At 34.1% G+C, this 23,573-nt stretch overlaps 1 protein-coding gene across 4 annotated transcripts; it reads left to right on the forward strand.

The window, feature by feature from the left end:
- The first annotated feature begins 8,097 nt into the window (after positions 1 to 8,097).
- On the forward strand, positions 8,098 to 15,940 carry LOC108479148 (uncharacterized). 4 transcript variants are annotated; one of them, XM_053022842.1, is made up of 10 exons: positions 8,098 to 8,564; positions 9,636 to 9,981; positions 10,117 to 12,743; positions 12,859 to 12,918; positions 13,704 to 13,856; positions 13,966 to 14,129; positions 14,239 to 14,386; positions 14,527 to 14,649; positions 15,030 to 15,117; positions 15,460 to 15,940. In XM_053022842.1, exons 2-10 carry the CDS (start codon positions 9,765 to 9,767, stop codon positions 15,660 to 15,662), a joined length of 3,783 nt encoding a protein of 1,260 aa, XP_052878802.1. In that variant the 5' UTR covers positions 8,098 to 8,564; positions 9,636 to 9,764; the 3' UTR covers positions 15,663 to 15,940. The 4 variants fall into 4 exon arrangements, with proteins under 4 accessions (XP_052878802.1, XP_017637062.1, XP_017637061.1 ...); XM_017781573.2 differs by having other exon boundaries at positions 8,099 to 8,564; positions 12,838 to 12,918; XM_017781572.2 differs by having other exon boundaries at positions 8,099 to 8,564; positions 9,636 to 12,743.
- The last annotated feature ends 7,633 nt before the right edge of the window (positions 15,941 to 23,573 follow it).

The following is a 23,573-nucleotide window of genomic DNA, read 5'->3' on the forward strand; positions in this document are numbered from 1 at the left end:
ATGGGACGATTAGGACACTCTCAGATGTCAGGTATGTACTTGATTTACGAAAGAATCTCATCTCCTTAAGTATTTCAGACTTGAAAGAATGCAAAATCAACATCGAGTCGAGCGGCATTAAGGTATTTCGTAGAACTCGCCTTTTGTTAAAAGGTAAAAGAACTGGCAGTCTTTATATTCTGGAAGGTTATACAATGACCGGTGAAATCGGACGTCCCTCGTCCGTTACGGAGTTGAAGTCAACTTGTTTGGAGCGAAGGCAACTTGGTCATAGGAGGGAAAAAAGTATGACCGTTTCGTTGAAGAGAAGTTCTCTTTTGGATGCAGGTTTTGAAAAGTTAGGGCACTGTGTTTGTGAAAATCAGACCCGGGTTAGTTTTGATTTGGCAGTGTACAAGTCAAAGGCTAGAAGTCTTCCAGTTTCTAAGCACAAATTCGACTCAGTTAATTCCCTGCATAGTTCAAGATAGGCTCATGGCGGGCTTTAGCAAAGATGGTGTTGTGGAAATATGAGTCAATGTGGAGATTTGTTAAATATGACTCCTATTTTTAGTCAAATTTGAAAAATAATCTTTCAGTTAAACTTTGTTTACTTGTTTCAATCAAACACTGATTAGTTTAGATTATTTTATTATTATTTGATCTATGAATTTATCCTATAAATAGGCTCTTTTACAACCTTAGAAAATATACCCATTAGAGATTAGAACTCATAACACATTTAGAGAATTTTGTGTTTATGTTTTGTGGGTTCTTTGTTTTCAGGTTTTCGGGGTTTAGTTTTTATCTCCATCTTTTGTACTCTTTGTTCTTTTGCCATTATAGTAAAATTATCTTTGCTCGTGGTTTTTTATCCTCTTTGGATGAGTTTTTTAACGTTAAATTTGTATGTTCAATTTCTCAATTTATTCCGCTATTTTCTTATTCGTTGCTTAATCGGGTCGAAATCCTAACACGTAGGCTAACATCCCTCCGAAACACACCTGCGCACCAAGTGTCATGCCCGATGGCTTTACATCCACCCCCGGTAACACACTAGAATCACTATAATATAACTCGAAAGTCTGCAACAAATGTTGGATTTCAGTATATTCAGTGAACAATAATGAATCAATAAACATTCTCTCAACACAATCAAACTCGTATAGCGCACATTAAAATCTATTGATATGCCAATTGTATCATATCCTATGTTTATTGGCTAGACATCGAATAATAATGTTCAAGTCAATTAATTTCTCAACATACAACAACTTATTTCAATTCAATTATTGTGACATCCCTAATTTGACCCTAGTCGGAAAGTGGTGTCGGGACCACTAAACCGAGTCTTATAAGTAATTAAAAGTTATATTCTATGTTTATGATGTTAGTAAATGCATGTGTGAAAGTTGCATGCATTAATTTGATCATTTCTATGTGAATTTATTAAAATGGACTTATATGAAACATTGTTGAAAGGTGATAGGCTAATCTTTCAATGGTCTAATAGTATATGCATGCAAAAGAATGGTTTTGCATGTCAATTTACCCAAAGAAAAGGAAGTAGCCGGCCATGGTAATGAAGATGGACAAAAGAAAACATGTCTTAAACATGTTTTGCTAGTGGTGGATGTTAGAAATAATAAAATAAGAGCATGGGTAAAGAAATGAAAAAAATGAGTGTGGATGCTTCCCCCTTTGCCGTACATGAGAGAAACAAAACAAAGAAAGAAAGAAAAAAAAGTGGTTGTTCATCCTTTGGTTTTCTTGGCCGAATAGAAGAAAGGGAAGAAGGGGGAAAGCTTGAGAAAATCAGCCATGGGAGTTTGCTAGACTAAGGTATGTTGAAGTTATCCATGAGATTCATGCATGTTTTTAGTTGATAGTTTGAGTTCCACCTAACCCATGGTCTAAACCTTTACCATGAAATGGGGATGATATTCGGCCATGGGTGTTGTCTTCTTGGTATCATTGATGTTTGATGTTTGATGTTGTGGTGTGAGGCATGAAGATGAGTTAAGGTTCGGCTAAGGTGGATTTGTGGATGTTATTTGCATGCTAAAAGTAAAGCTTGTAATGATGCATGGTATGGTGTTGTATGGCATTCGACCATGGTAGGAAATAAAAGGAAACTATGTTCGTTGTTCATGTCATTTGAATGAGAAGTGCTAGTAAGGTGAAGTACAAATGTTAGTGTTTGATTTACTAGTGTATATGTGCATATTAGCCTAGTTGTGAGCTTGAATCAAATTGGTGTTTAGTCGATACAAGCGACCTTACTTGTAGAATATATCAAGTGTGGAAATCGGCCTTAACATGGATGTGTATGTTCGGCCACATGAACGAATACATATGTTGATGTGTATATTCGGCCTTAGGTAGCCTATTGATGGCCTTAGCTTTTCCTTGATGCTTGAATGAATTGTATTGAATTGCTTGATGTAATATAAAATGTGCATGACCATTGTGTATTCAAGCTAAAGGGTGGCCATATGACCATTTAAACTCCTTGTCATATTCGGCCATAAGCTAGCATAATGAGGTTTTAATAAGTTAAATTTGTGTGAACTAGCTCAAGAACTCAAAGGATCAAAGTTGGACAAGGGGAAAGACAAAGTAATTGAATAGCCATTGAAAACGTGCGACAACATCCGAGGTAAGTCATCAAGCACATATTTGATATTGCTTAAATGATTGTAAAATCTATGCAATTGTGTTTAATGGGATGATATACATATATAAATGAAAATGTATGTGTATGGAATGATGACATTTGTTGAATGTAAAAGAAATAGTGAAATGTGTAGAAAGTTTGCTTTCGGCACTAAGTGTGCGGGCAATACGTGTGTACGGTGACGAGATTGGCACTAAGTGTGCATGCTGGAAATATATGGCACTAAGTGTGCATGCTGGAAATATATGGCACTAAGTGTGCGAGCTCAAGGGTATGGCACTATGTGTGCGGGCTTAAATCGCATGGCACCGAAAAGCGAAATCAAGTATTAAGCAATCGTAGGTAAGCATATATATATATATATATATATATATATATATCTCGATCGAACAATTATATGGAGGGTATGTCTCCATCGAGTTGAGTATGGACAGCGGATCGGGTAAGTACCTTGAGCTCATGACGAATAGGAAATATGATCATGCTCGGGGTTGAGCTTGGTAAGCTTTAAATCTATGTGATGATTGCAATTGTATGATTGTGGTGTGAATGAGTTGGTGTGTAAAATGCCTCAAATATCTCATTGTATAGAATATGAAATGTGGATTTATGACTTGGTATGAGATTGAACCGAAAGGTCCGAGGAATTATGGTATAGTTTTGATATGGATGAGTACCTAGCCTCGTTTATTGTTTCATGTTGTGGTAACTTTATTAATGGATGGTTGTTGAATGCTTATGACTTACTGAGTTATAAACTCATTCGGTGTTTTCTTGTCACCCATTTTAGGTCTCTTGGACTCATATTGTTTGCGTGCTCGGAACCGTCGTTGAAGTCATCACACCGGCTGGAAATCTCTTGGTATTGTCTTCGTAGTTGAAGAACATTTGGCATGTATAGGCTATTATGTTTTGTGAACTGTGGGTTGTAAACTTTAAGCCATGTGAAAATGGCCTATGTGGTTGTTGAGTGGGATGCGAGAACCTATAGCCACGAGTCTTAGAAACTTTAATTTTGATAAGGTGGCCATAATTTGTGTCATGTATGATGGATGATTAGTAAGGCCAAGGAAAGATTCATGAAATTGGCATAGTCTACTGCAGTAACTGTTGCAGACAGCAGCAGTGAGATGAGATTGAAAAATCACTAAAAATAGTAGAAGTAGAATTAAATAGTGAATAAATTATGAAATTGAACCTTGATGAATCTATTTTTATATGGACGAAACGAAACGACCATATGAGCAGTATACTGAGAGATATTAAAGTTCTCGTGAGACAGGGCCAGAACGGTTTCTGGGTCCCCTGTCGCGACTTTGAAAATTTACTATAAATTATCCAGAAAGAATTAGAAGTCATGCCTTATATTTTCAGATTCCATTTTGAGTCTAGTTTCATTAGAAACAAACGGCACCAGTATTAAAGCTCTGTACAGAGAGATATTCAAGTTGTAACGTGCGAAGGTCAGTGTAGTTGACTCCTGTAACATGGGTGACTTTAACTAATAAACTGTACCAATTGGCCCGACCAAAAATTCTAGAAATAAATCCATGGATATATATATGAGTCTAAATTCAGGGAAAATTTACGGAATCAGTTTCCGAGTTTTGAAACTCGAGATATGATTTTTAAGGCGACAGTGACGCAGTTAGCTAGCCTGCCTGGAACAGCAATCAGATATTACAAAGAGAGAAATAAGGGAAGTAAGCCCGGTAACACCACGTGTTCAAATCCGGTGACGGTCACGGGTTTGGGGTGTTACAATTATATCAAGATATTCAATTCATAGTTAATATAACATTTAGCTTAATATGAAATTAAACCGTACAAAATTACCTAGGCTAAACTATATAGACAGTGAAAGTTCAGAGACTACTCAACAAATTTCCCTTTTCCTCAGTTATCTACTTGTTCTTGATCTATAAAATGGTTAATTTTATATAACATTCAATTTAATGCAAATGATTTCTTATTTACACATTTTCATATTTGCCCCAAGCTTTTACATTTAATTCAATTTAGTGCCTCATATTAAAACGAGTCTATTTTCACAATTAGTCATAAAATCCATGTGTTGAATTCAATTATATACCAACCACACATGCTGAAATTTTTCTAAGAAAACTATGCTTATTTTAATTTATTTTCAATTAAATCCCTAACCTAAAAATCATACAAAATCACTTAACCAAAAATTTCTATTTAACACCCAAGCACAGTAATCCTCCATTAAACTTCAAAAACTCACAAAACTCATCAATAATATTTTCCAAAACTTTTAACATTTTTACAAATTAAACCCCAATTATCTAGATTAAGCTAAAATAATTCCAAAAATATAAAATTAATAAAAAAAAGGATGAAAATGCACTTACATGCAAACACATCAAAGGGCCGAATATTCAAACTTCTACCATGGCTATTCTCTTCTCCATTTTCAGCAATGAATAAGAAAGATGATAGATTTTTGTTTTGTCTTTAGTTTATGTTATTTTAATTTCCAATTTACTAATTTACCATTTAATATTAACTTAACAACTAACCAAAATTTAGTCCATATTTGTCCACTAATATCTTATATGCTTCATTTACTTTACAAGTCCACCCACTCACAATTAATAGTCATTTAACACCTTTAACTATTAGAACTAACTTTTAAACTTTTATAATTTAATCCTTTTAATTAATTAACCACCTAAACATTAAAATTTCTTAACCATAATTTAACATGACACTAATGACTTTGCAAATATTAAATAATTAATATTTACTGATTGACACGTTGAAATTGTGGTCCCAAAATCACTATTTTCGACACCACTAAAAATGAACTGTTACAAATTAATTCTTATATATCAATATTAATTTCAATATTAATAAAACTCTAAAAATCTAATTAATTAGAATCAAAACCCAAGGATTTTATTATGAACCTTAAAGATTAAAACTTAAAAATGATTCATTCTAAAAAAATAAAGAAACTTAATCAATTCTCAATGATTTAACATAACGAGGCTTGGATGTCACTTGTTAAAACTGTAAAAACAAGATCTGATATAAACTTAAAGCTATAAACCAAGATCTGTCATGTAAAATCATCAAGAACAAAACTAGATGCGAAAGTGCACCTAAATCCATGGATTTCTTGAAATTTTCTGATGTAATGACTTTGATCTTCCAAATTAGCACACAAGTATTTTTGAGAAGGTAACTCTCTCTTTTCTAAAGATGGAATATTAAAAAAGTTACGTATAAGTAATTTGAATACCATAAATTTAATATATATAACTTTTGTACATTGGCCCTAATTTCTAATCAACCCATCATCAATTAGAAATTAGTTACTAGAGTATTTACACATATTTAGTCCATATTTTATTTAATAACTAAAGCCTAATAAACTTTAACCAAATTAAATCACTTTTAATTTGAACTAATATTTTATAATAATAAATAATAACATGTAATTATTCTTATTATACATATCATATTAATATTTTTTAACATAGTAATTATCTGATGCAAACTTTGATTAATGATTATAGGACCCTCCTACTCTGCTTCTAGCAGTGGAGCCTGAAACATATATTTAGGGATGCAAACCGTGGTATTGATGCCATGGTGCGTAAAGGAAGCAGTCTTCAGCTGCTAACTGCCTTGGATAATTGGATTGTGATCCTTTTGTGAACTATCTTTATGTTTGTAATGAAACACTTGTTGAGCTTAGGTCTATTTCGTTGGCTAATGCCACTAGTTCTATTTTGTATCAAGCCTATGCTACGACGATTTAGTAATATATGCTTCGCTGGATAAGTAATTATTTACTTCCTTTATCTTTTCACTTGTTTACTTTCTTTCCTTTTCTCCTTACTACTTTTAATCCAAACAGTGTTAAATTATACCCTAATTCTCAGTTTGATAATTATTATTTTTATTAGAAGTGATACTTAAACTATTATTTTATTTATAGTGAATCTTAGTTCAGTGATAAAGTTGAGGCCTAAAATTTTAAAATTTTAGATTCGAGTGTCTCTTTTGAAATGTGTAAGTTTATCTTATAATTAATGTTGTCATTTGAATAAAAAAATAATATCATTTTATCTCATTTTACGTTAAAATTGTATGGCATTCAATAAACTTGTATTGTGTGTTACAATTTTATTGAAAAATATTATTTTTAATTATACTGAAAACATAATTATTAGTTTAGTTAAAAAATTATGAAAATTACTAATAAAACTACAAATTTAATATGAAATTCTAGCACGTGGGATTGCAAACCTCAAGTTTGTCTATGAAGAGCAGATCTAATTGCGTTAGTGTGTATAATTGATTTCTTCTATTTAATACTAATTGATAGGGCCTAATTGGTAAATATTACAAGATCTTGTGCATTGGAATCCACGGTTATGGACCCATATCCATTAGTATGGAACATTTTCTTTTCCAAGTGAAATCCCCTAGTATATGAAAGAGTGAAAAAAGTGATATTCGTTGTTGTGGAATAGGAAGTCTTCGTATATTAATCATGTATTTAATTTATTTGGGACCATTAGAGTGGGATCCACTTTTTGGGAAATATAAGTCGTAGCAATAATAAGAATATTTCTAGTGGAACATCTTTCACAGTCTTTGAAGAGATAGTTCACTAATAGACCGATGGATAAGTAATTTGCCTCTTTCACATCTAGATTATGAATGTTTAGAATCCATATTATGTAAGGAGACATTGCTTTTGATAGTTCGAATTGGAAAGTGATATAAAATTCGTCTATTTTCGATATCATATCCATAATTAATACATTCATCATAGTTAGAAGTTTTAGACACATTCTGTCATGTCTTTCACTCTAAAATCATTTTTCTATCAAATTATACATTTATTTTGACAAGAAAAAAAATTGAATAAATATACTAGACATGAAAACAGAAAAAAAAAATTATGAAATGTGATGGTTGCTCACTTTATTCGTTAACTATAATATTAAGAGTTCAATCTTTACCTAAGAAAATGAAACACGTTTCATGACTTTTATCTTTTTAAAAAATACCCGCAGCTAGAAGATTAGTTACCATGAACACCTTAGTTTCAACATAAAATAAAGAAAAGAATACCAACCATGAGTGAGTCGTCAGCAAAGCTTGTGTAATCTGGAACATTTGCCGGACTTGGCGATCGATAAATCTTAGCCCACAGGATTTGGCCAGGGGTAAATGAGCCCATAAAGCAAAGCTTGAAAAACACGGCCTACTTTACTCTCCATTTCAGTAACAGCCGTCGAAACTGTTTTTGGATAGTTTAGCACTATAATAAAACTGAAAATTAAAATATCAAAGAATTATTTTAAATGATTAAATATTTTTTAAAACATCAAAATTTAATTTAAGAAAAATATAAAATTAAGATAATCGAAATCATAAATTGTTCGCACAGCAGTGTCCAATTTCAGTCTCACCAACCCATAACCGTCCGTCTCTCACCGCGGGACCCACACAACCTAGATGAACACGCACAAACAAGTGCTCCGTGCATTCTACGCGGTCACCCCGTGCGTCGAGGGCCAAATTGCCGACGTTTTCAAGCAAATTGTAAAATAAAAGGAAGTTAAAAGAAGGGCAAAGAAAAGTTTAAAAAAATAATGATTGCCGTGTCGAAATGGTCGTAAAGAGGCAAAATTTTATAGATCTAGAAAAATACAAAAGAAAAATAAATAGAAAATTTAATAATAGTAAGATCAAAACCAACATATAAGAAAAAATAAAAAAAGAAAAAGGACATGATAGAGGGAGAAAGAGAGACGACTCTCTAATCAAAATCTTCGACGGAGAAAATGAGCGAATTTTAGAGAGAGAAAGTTAATAATCTTCTCCTTTGCTGCTTAAAAGTTCACAGCTTTCCCTTCTTGAGGTAAACATACTCTTTTATTTATTTATTTTATGGATTAGTGTGAGATTTTAGTAAAGTTTATAGCCTTCAATCTGTTTATGGTTTTCAGTTCCGATTCGAATTTATATTTCGATTTGGTTATAGGCGTGGTGATGGTTCTATTTGTACAGAAGTATAGTTTTTTTTAGTGTCTGATCAGTGCTGGAGAGAATATTTAGAGTTCTTTTTTTTTTTTTTAAAGATTAGACTGCCGACTCTCACTGCATGTTATTATTACTACTTAATTTCGATGTTGTCATTTCAACCATATAAATTATTTGTTTTATCATGGATTTAAGCAAATCGGTATTCAAGTTGGATTTGCCTTGTATGGGATCACACTTTGTGGGATTGATTTAAGTAGTTTCGTGGAATGTTTGTTTGATCTGCACCATTTCCTTCGCATATTTTTCTTGGAATCCGCGTTATTTATAATTCATGTTTAGGGTTCTAGATTTGCTTCAGATGCATTATAACTACTGCTTTGTATCTTCGATTCTTTTGTTTAACTTTGCCCCCCCCCCAAAAAAAAAAAATGTCTCAGATGTATGATTCAGTTGAAATGTTTTTTACAGCTTCAATTCTGTTCTCTGTTGCGTTAAAAGTTTTATTGAAAGTTGTTAGAAGGTGAGAATCCTAACAGAAAATTAACTTCAAAAATTCTATTATGAGGTTCTCAATTAAATTTAGGGTATTTGTGCTAAATATATGGTATGATCCAAGTGCAAGAATTACTTCTCCCAAAAAATTAGACTGGGTTCATTTATCTTGAAAAATATTGTGCTCTTTATAAGTTGTGGTTTGTATTTAATTCCATTTATGTGCATCAATATAATAATGCAATGCTTGATTGACCTTGTTTGTGAGGTTATTGTCTTTTAAACAAATTGGTTATTTATTAGTGTGGACGGTGTTGTTTCTTAAAATAGTCTATTGTAGTGGAATGGCAGTGCTAGTTTTTTCATTATAAAACTGTGCAAGTGGCTACAGATTGAATTGAGTTGTGTGTTTTTCTCTCAATAACTAATAGTGAATTCTCGTACAACCTTTCAGGTTCAAGTTAAGGTCTTTGCAATGCAAACTTTGCTGTTGGCTATGGCAGAATGCATGTGCTGATATTGCAGTAGCTGTGATAATCATGGCATATTGCCTTGGTTTTTTTTCCTGGAAAATTTTATCTAAATGGAGAGAAATCTAGGAAAAGGCTTAATGGATCAACAGAAGAACCATGAACAAATTCGATACAATAATAATATGGAAGCTGGAAATGAGACTCTTGAGTCTGCAAACCAAAGATTTTTCCATGATCCATCTAGTAATATTAATACTAACATCCGGCCTCCTGATTATAGTATGACGGCTGGAGCTAGACCAGTTTTGAATTACTCCATTCAGACAGGTGAGGAGTTTGCTCTGGAATTTATGCGGGAAAGGGTAAATCCCCGGCAGAATTTTGTTCAGAATGCTTATGGTGATCCTAACAGTGAACCTCTTTATATGGATCTAAAAGGCATTCTGGGAATTTCTCATACAGGTTCTGAAAGTGGCTATGATATCTCTATGCTGAATACGGTAGAAAAACCCTGTCCCCAGGTGTTTGAGAGAAAGGCCCCTTCTGTGCATGAAGAAAAAAGCTATTATGATTCCATGCGGTCAGTTTCTCAGTCCTCTTCAAGGAATGACATTAGTCAGGGGCATCAAGGTTTTGTATCCAGAAATGCATCGCTTAGCTCCTCTACTAAGGTGAAGTTCCTCTGCAGCTTTGGTGGTAAAATTTTACCACGTCCCCGTGATAGGAAACTTAGATATGTTGGGGGGGAAACACGCATGATTAGATTAAGCAGGCATATTTCCTTTCAAGAGCTTGTTCAAAAAATGTTAGCAATTTATGACCAAGCCCATACAATAAAGTATCAGTTGCCTGGTGAGGATCTTGATGCATTGGTCTCTGTATCATGTGATGAGGATCTGCAGAACATGATGGAGGAATGTAATGTGCTAGAAGAAGGAGGACCCCAGAAACCCAGGATATTCCTTTTCTCTAGTAGTGATTTGGAGGATGCTCAGTATGGCTTGGGCAGTGTAGAGACTGATTCTGAGATGCAGTATGTTGTTGCTGTCAATGGCATGGACCTAGGATCTAGAAAAAACTCAATTGCAGCAAGTGCTTCCGAGAATAATTTGGATGAGTTACTTGGTTTGAACATTGTAAGGGAGGCTGGTCGAACTGTAAGTGAAGCAGCTGCTACTGGTTCTGCTTCTTTGACAGCTCATGCACCTTCATCAACAGTCCAATCTTCTCATGCACCTTCATCAACCCTACAATCTTCTCAACCTGTTTTGGTGAGTTCATCTAACACTTATGAATCTAGTTCACAGCCATGTTCAGAGGCAAAAATGCGTCATGGAGAAGTTAGCCAGTCTTCCACTCCCCAGATGGATGGAAAGAGTAATGTTCCTTTGTCTCCTCCATTGCAGTATAGTTATGGTTCTCAACCTTCTAACTATGTGATGGCTGGTGAAAGTTTAGTTTCAATGCCGGTCCAGGGGCATGTGACCCCCCAGGTGGGTTTGGCTGATATGGGCTTTCAAGTACAAGATCCAGAAGTATCTATAAAAGAGGTGAAACTAAAAAGAGATAGCTCAGCCCCGAAAATTGCTGAACCTGAAAAGGTACGTTCCCTAGACAAAGCTCCTCCAACAAAGGAGCCTAAAATGAAAAGAGATGCATCTCTCCCTAAGATCAGTGAAACTGAAAAGGTTCGGATATCAGAGAAAGAGTACAGTGTCCCTTCAAATGCACATGACAGTTCTGTTGCAAACCATATTTTCAGTGAGGAAGCATCTGTTGCCATGTCAGTGCCAGACACTGTCTCATCTTCATTTCCTGCAAAAAATTTCAAAAAGACCCAGGAAGCTGTTCAGAACATAGTTTCGCCTGAAGTTGTAACTGAAGGGAGAAAGAATGTTGAAGATGACCACTTTTACACAGCTAGCGGGCCTTTTACATCTGGTGCTGGTGGTTCTGAGGCTGATCCAAATGACTTTAGCTGCCTTGAGCCATCTGTGATTCCACAGCGAGTTTTCCATTCAGAGAGAATCCCTAGGGAGCAGGCAGAAATGAACCGTTTATCAAAGTCTGATGATTCTTTTGGGTCTCAGTTTCTAATGTCTCAAGCACATTCTGATCCTTCCCAAATAATTAGAGAAGCAGTTGACAGGATTCATGATGGGAATTTGTCTCCTCAAGCTGATCAGTCTGTCCAATCTGCAAATCCGAGGTCTAAAAATCCTCGGACTGTTATGGATGGGCTTGCTGAATTTGAAAATTACAAAGGTTTTGCTGATAAAATCATCTCTAATATTTCTGAGGAGGGGCTTGAGTCAACTAAGGAGAAATCTGAATTGAAACAAGTCTCAGTTAAGAGCACCGTTGATGAAGCAGCAGTTGGGTTAAATCATCCCACAGCAGGTCAAAGAACTTCTGTTAAGCACCTTGATGATCCTTCTTTGAAGCCGTCTGATTTTGAGCGAATTGAGAAGGATGAAAACAAGAATGTAGGAAATCACACTAAGGGGCATAACCAACCTTTGGTGTGGGCAGAGAACCCAACTAGAGCAATTTCCAGTGTGCCGCCTGCTGCTTCTGTATGCAGCTCTGAGCATGGAGACATACTTATTGATATTAACGACCGGTTTCCCCGTGACCTTCTGTCTGATATATTCTCAAAAGCAAGAATGTCCCAGAACCTCTATGGTATCAGTCCATTCTCTGGTGATGGAGCTGGACTGAGCTTAAACATGGAGAATCATGAACCTAAGCATTGGTCATACTTTCGTAATTTGGCTCAAGATGAGTTTGTTAGAAAGGATGTTTCCCTCATGGATCAGGATCATCTCGGTTTCTCATCTCCACTTACAAATATTGAAGTTGGGGCTCCAATTGATTATAGCTATCCACCTTTGAAATCTGCTGGTGGAGTTGCCTTAGCTCAAATTAAGCCAGACATCAGTTTTGATGAGGACATTAGGCAAGAGTCAGTTTCTGTTGCTGCTACTAACAACTTGGATATAGGCTCAGAATACAAGAAGTCTCCACTCGAGGGTGATGAAAGTGTACGAGCTGGGCAAAGCCTTCAAGTACCTGAATCTGAGTTTGAGGTACTAGTGCCAGTTGATTTTGATTTATATCCCTTAGCTTCTGAAGATAATTTTCACATTTGCCCTCATTTTCTAAATTTTTTCTGACTTCAAGGATGGGAAATTGGATATTCAGAATACTGGTGTACCTCTTGTGGATCATTGCCATGGAGAATTTGATATAAGCACATTGCAGGTATAACTTGCATACTAAATTATCTAATGTCTTGGTATAGAAAGAGCTGGTGAATTTTAAATTTGCTTTTTGTTATGTTTAGGAACATGAATTTGAAAATTTGGATTTGGATTTCGTTTGCTGTATAAATTGTTACAATGAAATGCATGAGTTTGTGAAATTAGTTGGGTTTCAGTATATATATTTGGATAGTATAAAAAGCATGAGTTTGTGAAATTCAAAAATTCCTGAAGAATTTCAAAATCACTACTAAATAGGCATCCAACAAATCAATGGGTATGAGAAATAATCATGAATGCTACATTTGTATGTTTTTAGCACTTAATTTTTACTATTTTTGAAATCCAAATCTAAATTTTTAAATCCAAGTTTCCAAATGCTACCTTGATGTTTTCTAAAATTTCCTTCTTTAATAAAGCTTAGCCAGAATTTGTAGAACCTCATTGCCAATGGCAGAAATGCAGCTGCTGATGAATTTCTAGGTGTTACATTCTGATTGTAGGCATATCATTTTAAAAATAGCTGTCTTTATCTCCTTGCCTGAGCCAGCATGCTGCCAATTACATCACCTTGGACGGTATTCACCACTGTGATATCTGCTTCTATCACTTCCTCATCTCAGTATTTGCTGATGAATTGAATACAGACTTGGTGAAAAAATGTTTTTCAGTGTGCTGCTAGGTTGAATTGTTCTGCATTTTGTGCCTCTAATCCCAATATTATTGAACAAAGTTGGTCACTATTCCTATCTCCATGTTGGCTAACTTCATCAAATGTCATGGCAGATCATTAAAAATGAAGATCTGGAAGAGCTAAGGGAGTTGGGTTCGGGTACGTTTGGGACTGTCTACCACGGAAAATGGAGAGGAACAGATGTTGCCATCAAGCGAATAAAAAAAATCTGTTTCACTGGTCGTTCATCTGAGCAAGAGAGATTGGTGAGTTTTCCTTTTGTTTCTTGGCGTTCTGTGCATCATCAATGGAGATTGATACTTTTTACACTTCGTCTAATATCATTACTAATAATCAACATTAAATATTTTTCAGACTGTGGAGTTCTGGCGTGAAGCTGACATCCTTTCAAAGCTTCACCACCCCAATGTAGTGGCCTTTTATGGTGTGGTGCAAGATGGACCTGGAGGAACACTAGCCACTGTCACAGAGTTCATGGTGAATGGCTCTCTTAGACATGTCTTGCTTAGCAAAGACAGGTAATATTTTTAAATATGGTTATTTCTAGAGTGTACTACTTCAATTGCTCCAGATAACTTTTTCCTGTTATGTACTTTTTTTACTTTGAAAGTTTTTCTAATTGTCTAGGCAACTTGATCGTCGTAAGCGACTCATTATTGCCATGGATGCAGCATTTGGGATGGAATATTTACATTCAAAAAACATTGTGCATTTTGATTTAAAATGTGACAACCTGCTTGTCAACTTGAAAGATCCCGTACGGCCAATTTGCAAGGTAATTTGAGTGATCTTGTTATGTATAAATTTGTAAATTTTATGGTGCATGTGTCCCAGTTATGTGTCTCTTGTGTGATAGGTAGATATTGGCTTCCAATTCAAACCTAAGTTTAAATAAAGGTGATGATGTCTGTGCAGGTTGGGGACTTCGGGTTGTCAAAGATAAAAAGGAATACCTTGGTTACTGGTGGTGTGAGGGGAACTCTTCCATGGATGGCCCCAGAGCTGTTGAATGGCAGTAGTAGCAAGGTTTCTGAAAAGGTACGATATCTTGTTTCAGAGCTTAGATTAAGTTTGTTTAGATCTTAGTTCATATCTGGTTTTACTGCAATCCTGCATATGCTGGCAACAAATTTATTATTATGCTTCAAAGAAAGGACTACCTCTCAATGATTCTGTTTGTCATACTATTTTGGATGGCTTTTAACAAGTTGGTTTTAAGCAAGTTATGTACTCTCCATTAGCTCAAGTTGTCTATAATGAAATGGGAGGTTTGTAAAGCTTTATTTGTATAAAATTTACATAACAGATCCATGCCTCAAATCTAGGTTTCTTCCTAGAAGTCCACCTCCACCAGCCACTAAGCAAGGAGCACATGGTCTTTATGCAAATATTACTTGCCTGTATTTTGTCATTTGCAGGTCGATGTGTTCTCATTTGGTATTGTTCTATGGGAGATTCTTACTGGCGAGGAACCGTATGCCAATATGCATTATGGAGCAATAATAGGTGTGAAATCTCAATTGCTGTTTCCTTTTTGCTACACGTGCTTTTACTTTGTCATATGTTTCAGTTCTTCTCCATATTAAGTTCTGCTGGAGGGTCCCTTACCATAATTTTTTTTTTTAAAATTGCTGCCTTGAATTTCTTATTTTTCATAAAATTTCTTCTGTTAAATTTATCATTTTTCATGTGGATAGTTTAAATCCATTTACTTTTGCTGGTGTCAGTCTTATGTAATAAACTATAGTGGCATGGAGAAAGTATTGAACACATTCCTGTGCACATTCATGGTGAATTGACTATGTTATCATGGTAGTTAGTGGTTTTGATTACCTCATTTCCATGCAGGAGGCATCGTTAGCAACACGCTCAGGCCACCTGTACCAAGCTACTGTGACCCAGAATGGAAGTTACTAATGGAGCAATGTTGGGCTCCGGATCCCGTGGTTCGACCTTCTTTCACAGAGATTGCTAGACGTTTACGAATCATGTCATCAGCATGCCAGACAAAACCACAGGGTCATCAGATGCAGAACCAAGCGTCCAAGTAAAATGTTCCTCAAATAATCCCCATATTTTGATGCTAGATGCACTCATTAATGACATTATGATAGTATATGTTCTTTTACATACTCCATAAACGTGTGTATTATTTTATATGAAGGGTAAGGGAGGAGAATCTCCCATTGAGTTTGAGAGGGGGCCTGTGAGATATGATATGATATGATATAATTGTGTTTTGCAAGTCAAAGAAAAATATGTTTATATGTAAAGCTCTTATTATTTGTGTCACAATCAATATCCATTTTGGTGCTTGCTTGTAACTAAAGTTCAATACAATTTTTTTTTTTTTTTTTTGCTTTGTCAGTGTTCAGTGTAGCTAACTATTGGCCTGCCTCATCATTCAGCCGATAAAAGGTATAAAATCTTGGCCTAGTGAGTTTACGCAAATTCTAAAGTCTTCTCTTGAGTCTGCCACAAATTATCTGTTCACCTTCTATTCAGAAAAGTTGAAGCATGTGTTTATCTCCCACGGTAATTAGTAGTTTGAGTTTTTGAGTTGGAAAGTATGATTACAAGATTACCACTCTCACATTTCCTATCTATATATGCTAAAGTTTTACAACATCTTATATTTCCATCTTTTCTGTTCTGAATTATTTATTCCAATATTTAAGTACTAGAAAATTATTAACCTTTGAAGATATTTACTCTAAAATCTCGAGTGAGTTCACCTATTATTGAAAAGTAAAATAAGATAATTTGTAAAGCAAACTTTTAATATTTCTATTTTTGAAAAAATAAATCTGCACCGTTTTGATGACATGCAATACCCATTCGTGTATCTTCCATTTCCTAAAACAAGGTTAAAATATCCTACTTTAATAAATTTTAAAATTTAGTTCCTATACTTAAAAAATTAAATCTTATTTTTATAATTAAAAAAAAAATCTCAGCTCAATCATTAATATTGTAGCATTTTTCATCAAAAGTTGTTAACTTAGCATTTTAATTAGGCTACCCTTATATAGCTAGACCTGATCATGTGTCAGGTCACCCGTCAAGCCGCAAAGGCCAGCTCAAGAAGTAGGAGGGTTACGACAAAAATATGGACTCAACAAATGAGCTTGGACAGAATATAAGGTCTTTTTTTAAACGTGTTCAACAAATGAGCTTGGACAAAATATAAGGTCTTTTTTTAAACGTGTTGAGCCTAGTAAGATATTTTAGTTCAGCTCAAAATTGCCTAATTTTTTCCGCTACTATTTATTGTTATTTTGCTCCTGTTTGCTGCAATTGTGATTTTGTTTTGATATTATTTTGTTATTATATTGCTAGTTTGCTATTATTGTGTTATTATTTGGATATTATAAAACTCTTATTTTACTATTAATTTTGCTACTATTTTAGAGGCATTTGTTTGCTAAGTTGCAACTATGTTAGGATTATTTAAGTATAAATTTTTTTCTTAATGTATTTTCAATTTATTGGGAAACATATATGTTAATGTTTTTAGTATATTTGTTGTAATATATTTTTTATTTTATATATAAGAATAATATATATTTTTTAAATATAGGCGAGTTGAGCCGAGCTCGATTTAGAATTTTTATCTGGATCATCTTGGAAAAAATTGTTTTCCAAAATACCAAATTTTGATTTTGTCGATTGTGGTAAATATTGAGAAAAAAAATAAACGCATGAAGTTCACAAATTTTGATAGAAATATTAGCAAAAAATAAATATATTAAGTTTACGAAATTACTAACAAAGATAATTATTAGATTAATATTTTAAATTAAAATTCAATTTTAAAATTTTAAACACAAAAATTAAATCTGTAGAAATAAGCACATATTTTAACCAAATATTTACTATCATGATCTTAAAAATTTGAAATATTTAAATTTTAACAAAATTATCCTCCACCATTTCAAATCCATAAGCAAAATATTTATAAGGGTAAAACTACATTAAAGATCACTTTAAAATAAATTTTATTTTTATTTTAGTTATTCTAATTTTTTCAGTTTAGTCACTTTATTAAGATAATTGTTTGAATTTATCACTAAAATTTCATTAATTCATTAACAAATTATTGATGTGGCACATTAACCAATTGAATGATGACATGTGACACTTTTTTTTTTACTAATGTGTAAGAATCTTTGTAATTATTTCAAAACATTTATTTTTCTTCCTTTCTCCTCTATGTAGATTATAAATGGAGAAACTAGAACTGATCCCACAACGACACTATACACATTCATTTATTCGGTAAAGCAAATAAGAATGAGATTATTTAGATAAATATATTAAGTAATATTGGTTTATTATTTTAAAATATAGAAAACAGAATTCTTCGGCAAGAAAATGAGAATTCTTCTTTAAATCCTTTTACAAAACATGCATGAAACATTAAGATTAAAAATCATAACGGAGATTTGATACGCCTTACTTTAAGGAATGATTTTGTGAACATATGCACACCAATAATTGGATGATAAAGACGCTAATTATAGGCTTATAGCACACTACTAATTTGTTTTTAAGAAAGTATAGTTGCAGCGAATTTTGGACCAAAAGACCTCACTATGTAGCGATGGGAACCACATCTGTCTCCATCTCCAAAGAGGTCATCTCACTCTGGACCCAAGGATCATTTCTTCCAACACCCATTTCTAAAGCAATGCATTCCTTCAGTTCTGCTAATACATAACTGATATTTGGCCTTGGCTTTGAATAAATGAATGTGCATAGTGTTTTCGTGGGATCAGTTCTAGTTTTTCCATTTCTAAACTACAAAGAGAAGAGAAAGGAAAAAAGAAAAAAAAATTTAGAATAATTACAAATAAGTCCTTAAGCTTTAGCTAAAAGTAAAAAAAAAAAAAAAAAGTATCGCGTGTCGACATTCATTTGGCTAATGTGCCACATGGATTGTTACATATTCTTAGGATTGAATTTAGCGTTTTAATTTATTTTCTTTCCTTATTTATACTATATAGACTTGTATATAAACACACTATCTAAAGAGATGAAATACAAGTAATTTCTCTTCATTCTATTCTCGTATATTTTCTTTTCTCTATTCTCGATAACACGGTATTAAAGCTTTTCGATTCAGGTTTATGTGTTTGATGTTTTGCTTGAATCGCAAAGGGATTAGGTATTTTTTCGTGGGTTATTTTTAAGGGGATTTTTAGTCTACACTGTTGGCACAGGGAGGAACGCCACCATGTCAACGGATGATATGTAGTTTCTAGTGGCTTGAATCACTGTATGCTAGGCTAACGCACCACCCAAATAGCAAAGGGCGTGTGAATAGTCTTCTTGTCACCATACTTTGACTCTGACGTCGACTCAAGATTCTGACCAAAGCCCAGTGTTCGGGTTATCAATTATAGGTGGTTCGAGGGTGCTTTGGGTTCTTTTTCTCATTGTTTTGGTACTCTTCACAAGTACTGTTTGGGTACTATTCGTGGGTATTGTTCAACACTGCTTGAGCACTATTTTGAGATTGTCTTTTGCGAGTTTCGCTATCTTTCGTCATATAATGACTTCCTTTTCTTTATTTGCAGATTCAGGTAAATCTAATGTGTAATAACCTGGTTTTAGCTAAATCGGAACAGTGGTTTCAGAACCACAAATCAGATGTTGGAAAATTATTTTAATATTATTTTTGGTGTTTACAGCATGATAGCATGTATGTGTGAAAATTTCGTGAGCTAATTTTATCCTTTAATTGCTCAATTTGAGAAAAAGGACTTAATCACGTAAAATGTAAAAGTTGTATACTATTTGTTTAAAGTGCTTAATTGCTATTATTTAATAAATCAAAGGTTCTTATGATGATATTAGACCATTGGTAGTGTTAATGGTCATTAATGGACATGAAATGGATGTTATATATTAATGTTTTATTAAGGTTAAAATGGTAAATTATTTATTAATGAAGTATTAATTAAAACAAAATCAATTTTAAGCTTGATTCTCATCTTCTTGGCCGAATATGAAGAGAAGAACAAGCCATTCTTAGGGTTTAAAGTTTTGGCTACTTCATTGCTCAATTGTAAGTCCATTTTTGCTCGGTTTTTGATGATTTCTATGTTTTTCTAATCATTGCAGCTCAATCTAGCTAGTCCGTATCTTTAATTTCGAAACTGTTAAAGATTTTGAGAGTTGCCATTGATGATGTGTTCTTTGATATTTGAGGATGAAATATGAATTTTTTTATGATAGATTTCCATGTTTTGTAAAGTGATTTTTGATGAAATTGCATAATAGGGATTAAATTGTGAAATATGCAAATTGAGTGGATGAAATGTGAAATAAATGAAATTTTTGGGATGCTAGGGACTTATATGTAATTCAGCCAAGCTTGGATTTATTGAAAATATGTGAATTTTGTGTATTTGTGAAATAGGGACTAAATTGTTAAAAGTGTAAAAGTTTAGGGGCTAAAATGCAAATAGGCCTAAATGTACGTTTTGGACTAAATTGAATGAGTGGTTGATTAAAGAAGTTAATTTTGAATATATTTAGATCAATAAAAGAGGAATCTGGAATTAGATCGGGGAAAGGCAAGATTATTAAGTAATTGACTCATTTTACCGTTTTCATACCCGAGGTAAGTTCGTATGTGACGATTTCATTATAAATGTATGTTAAATGCTTTGATATTGCCTAAATTGTGATTATGAGATTTTCATTAATGTATGAATTGTAAATACAACTCTACAGAATTATTCGAAGATGGAATCGATAAGTTAGAAATCCCGGTTGAACCTTAGGAATAGATTTGGATACTTATGACATGTTATAAGATGATATACCGATTTGGATTCGGGCCATGCATATCGGATGAGTTGGCTTTTGGCCATGATATTAGCACTTCGGGTGTGAGTTATACCGATTTGGCTTCGAGCCATGATATCGGATGCTTTGACTTCGGGCCATGAAAATAGTTCTTCGGATAAGTTACCTTGATTTGGCTATGGGCCATGGTATAGGTAATTATCATACAAGACTCATGAGTATCTAATTTTTATTTTGAATGGTTCAACGGGTAAACGAATGATGTTGTTGAGAAAGAGGTTAGTACGAGGCGATACAAGTATGTACAGAACCTATTCGAGTATTAAATAGAGAAAGTTCGATGAGATGATATTTGATCATGTTTTGAGGCATGAGAAAGGTTTCTAGTTAATGTGTATATGGTGATGTTATGTATAATTGGTTGATTTGTAATCATTTGATGAATTAAGTTATTCACATACGAGCTTACTAAGCTGTGAAGCTTACTTCATATTATTTTTTTCTATGTTTTATAGTGAATCAAGGCTAGCTCGGATCCATAAGTCATTGGGAACATCATCGCACTATCGGACATCTATTTGGTACTTTTGAGTTGTGTATATATGGTATATGAAATGTATAGGCTAGATGTGATATTTTGGTTGTGTTTATATCCATGAGAGTTGGCTTGTAAAGGATGTTAATGTTGATGTGTGTTTGGCTAATAGAAATGGTTTATTCTGACATGTATGGTATGAGCATGGTTATTTGAATTGTGGAGTTTAAATGCTTAAGAAATGCTTTGATGAAATATGATTTTCGAAGTTGAGTTGATAAGTATTTGATTAGGTAAATGGCATTGAATTGAGTATTGAAATTGGTTGAAATGGATGTTGTATGAATTGTGTATTTGGTTGATAATTTTGGCTACCTAATTGAATGATGAAATGGTACCATTTTGATTGTTTAGGTGTGCAGGAATAAGGGTGGCAAATTGGCCTTGCAAATGGCCTATTTTTGTCCATACGGGCAGGGACACGAGTATGTGTCTCAGCCTTGTGTGACACACGGTCATTTTACATGGCCGTGTGTCCCCTGGTGTTGTTATTAAAATGAAGTCAGTATGCTCCACACGGTCTCATGCACAGGCGTGTGACTGGCCGTGTGGTACAAGTCAGTATACTCCCTAATTGGCACACGGCTTAGCACATGGGCGTGTGACTTGGCCATGTTGCATAAGTCAGTATACCCTACAGTTTTGGCACGACCTAGTACACGGCCTAACACAAGAGTGTGTGTGGCCACTTCGAAGGACACAAAGGCTAGACACATGGGCGTGTGGTTGGCCGTGTGACCCAAGTCAGTATGTATGCCATGTTTCCACATGGCCTGAGACGCAGGCGTGTCTAGAGCCGTGTGAGGCACACGTCCTATTCACACAGGCTTGTGACCCTTATATGGTTGAAATTTTATTAAGTTTCCAAAATTTTCACATGATATCGATTTAGTCCCGAACCACTTCTAAAGCATGTTTAAGGCCTCGTAGGCCCTTATAAGGGACAATGTGATTGTGTTGAATGATTTATGAGAATGAATGCTTTACGGTTAATAAATGTATGCCTTATGTTGTTAATTGATTAGTAATACCTCGTAACCCTACTCCGGCTATGGATACGGGTTAGGGGTGTTTCATAATGCATGTTTTATTTCCTCTTCATTTAAATTGGTTCATAGATTCAAGAGCTACAAATTACATGACAGGTAATCCCAACCTTTTCTCTACCTTTGAGTCACAAAGTTCACCTCATATTACTATTACTGATGGATCTACCTATATAGTTTTTTGGTTATAGAAGTATTAACCTAACTTCATCCATCACCTTATCATTGATATTAAATTTACCTAACCTCACCTTTAATTTAATATCTGTCAGTAAACTTACCCGTGACCTAAATTACACTATCTTTTTTTTTTCTTGATCATTGACTTTTACAAGATCTTGTGACAAAGCGCTATATCGACTCAAATTTCAGTAGTGTTGAAAAATGCGATTTTGGAGCTCCATTTTTATAAACCGAGTCTATAAATATAAAATAAAATTATTTATGGAGTTAATATGAAAATATAATAAAGTTCGATTAAATAATTCAGCCAAAAAAGTAGTTAATTAAAATTCAAGGACTAATTGTAAAAGTTCAATTGTTATAAAGTTTTAATTAAGAAAAAGTTTGAAGACCTATATAGCAATTATCTAAGGGCCAAAAAGGTTAATAAATTGATGGGCATCGAAACCACCAAAAATAATTCCTACAAAAACAACTCTAAATTGTAGTAAAAAGTGGTAGTAGGGTTGAGTCCATAGGGATTGGATATCGTAATCAACTTCCGTGTTCACTTATGAACAGAATATTCGTCGTGTCAAACGTCGTGTCAAGAGTCATGCCCACGACTCCAAACGTACCTACAACAAAAATAACAATTAAACCAGGGGGTTTGAGAATGTTTACGAAAGTAAATAATCTAATCAGCTTAAATAAAAGATTGATTAATATTGAAAATAAATGTAAACTGGAAATAAATTTAGAATTTTGTAAACAGATAAAATAAGCCTTAGCCTTAGACTCGGTAAACTTCTTATCAAGAATCGATCCTTGAAAATTAATCTTCTCCTCCAAACGATAAGCTGGTTATAGCAGTTAAGAATGTCCTAACCACCAATTCTTCCTCTCATAGTTGGTTCTGGTACGACATGCAAACCAATTCTGTCGATTATCTAACCGAGATACACGTGTTCCCCATTCAAGATTACAGCAGCCTTGCATTTTGAAGAACACAACCCGATCACTTCTTCCTCAATTTGTTCTCGGAGATCCGAATACAACACGGTTGACTCGAATCTCCAACTGTCAGCAAACACGACTCCAACCCAACATTCACTTTGACTTGAAATCAAATTTAACTTTAAGGGATGATTGGTCTATCCTGACACTTAGGAAAAAAATGAATACCGATTGGAAGGATTTTTAACACGAATTTCGTATTTCACGATCCCAATCAGAAAGAACACTGGCCTAAGGCTAAGATGAAATTTAGTGAAGCATGAAATTATTCATGCTTTGTAAACTTGAAAGTAATTTTGATGAATGGGGTGAAAAATAGGAAAGAA

Source organism: Gossypium arboreum, chromosome 12 (genome assembly GCF_025698485.1).
Source record: "Gossypium arboreum isolate Shixiya-1 chromosome 12, ASM2569848v2, whole genome shotgun sequence".
Classification (NCBI taxonomy): domain Eukaryota; kingdom Viridiplantae; phylum Streptophyta; class Magnoliopsida; order Malvales; family Malvaceae; genus Gossypium; species Gossypium arboreum.

Coding starts and splice junctions, on each gene's coding strand:
- LOC108479148 (XM_017781571.2), top strand. CDS start 9,765: ATGGAGAGAAATCTAGGAAAAGGCTTAATGGATCAACAGAAGAACCAT. Junction 12,919..13,703: donor TTGATATAAGCACATTGCAG/GTATAACTTGCA, acceptor ATGTCATGGCAG/ATCATTAAAAATGAAGATCT. Junction 14,130..14,238: donor GTCTTGCTTAGCAAAGACAG/GTAATATTTTTA, acceptor CTAATTGTCTAG/GCAACTTGATCGTCGTAAGC.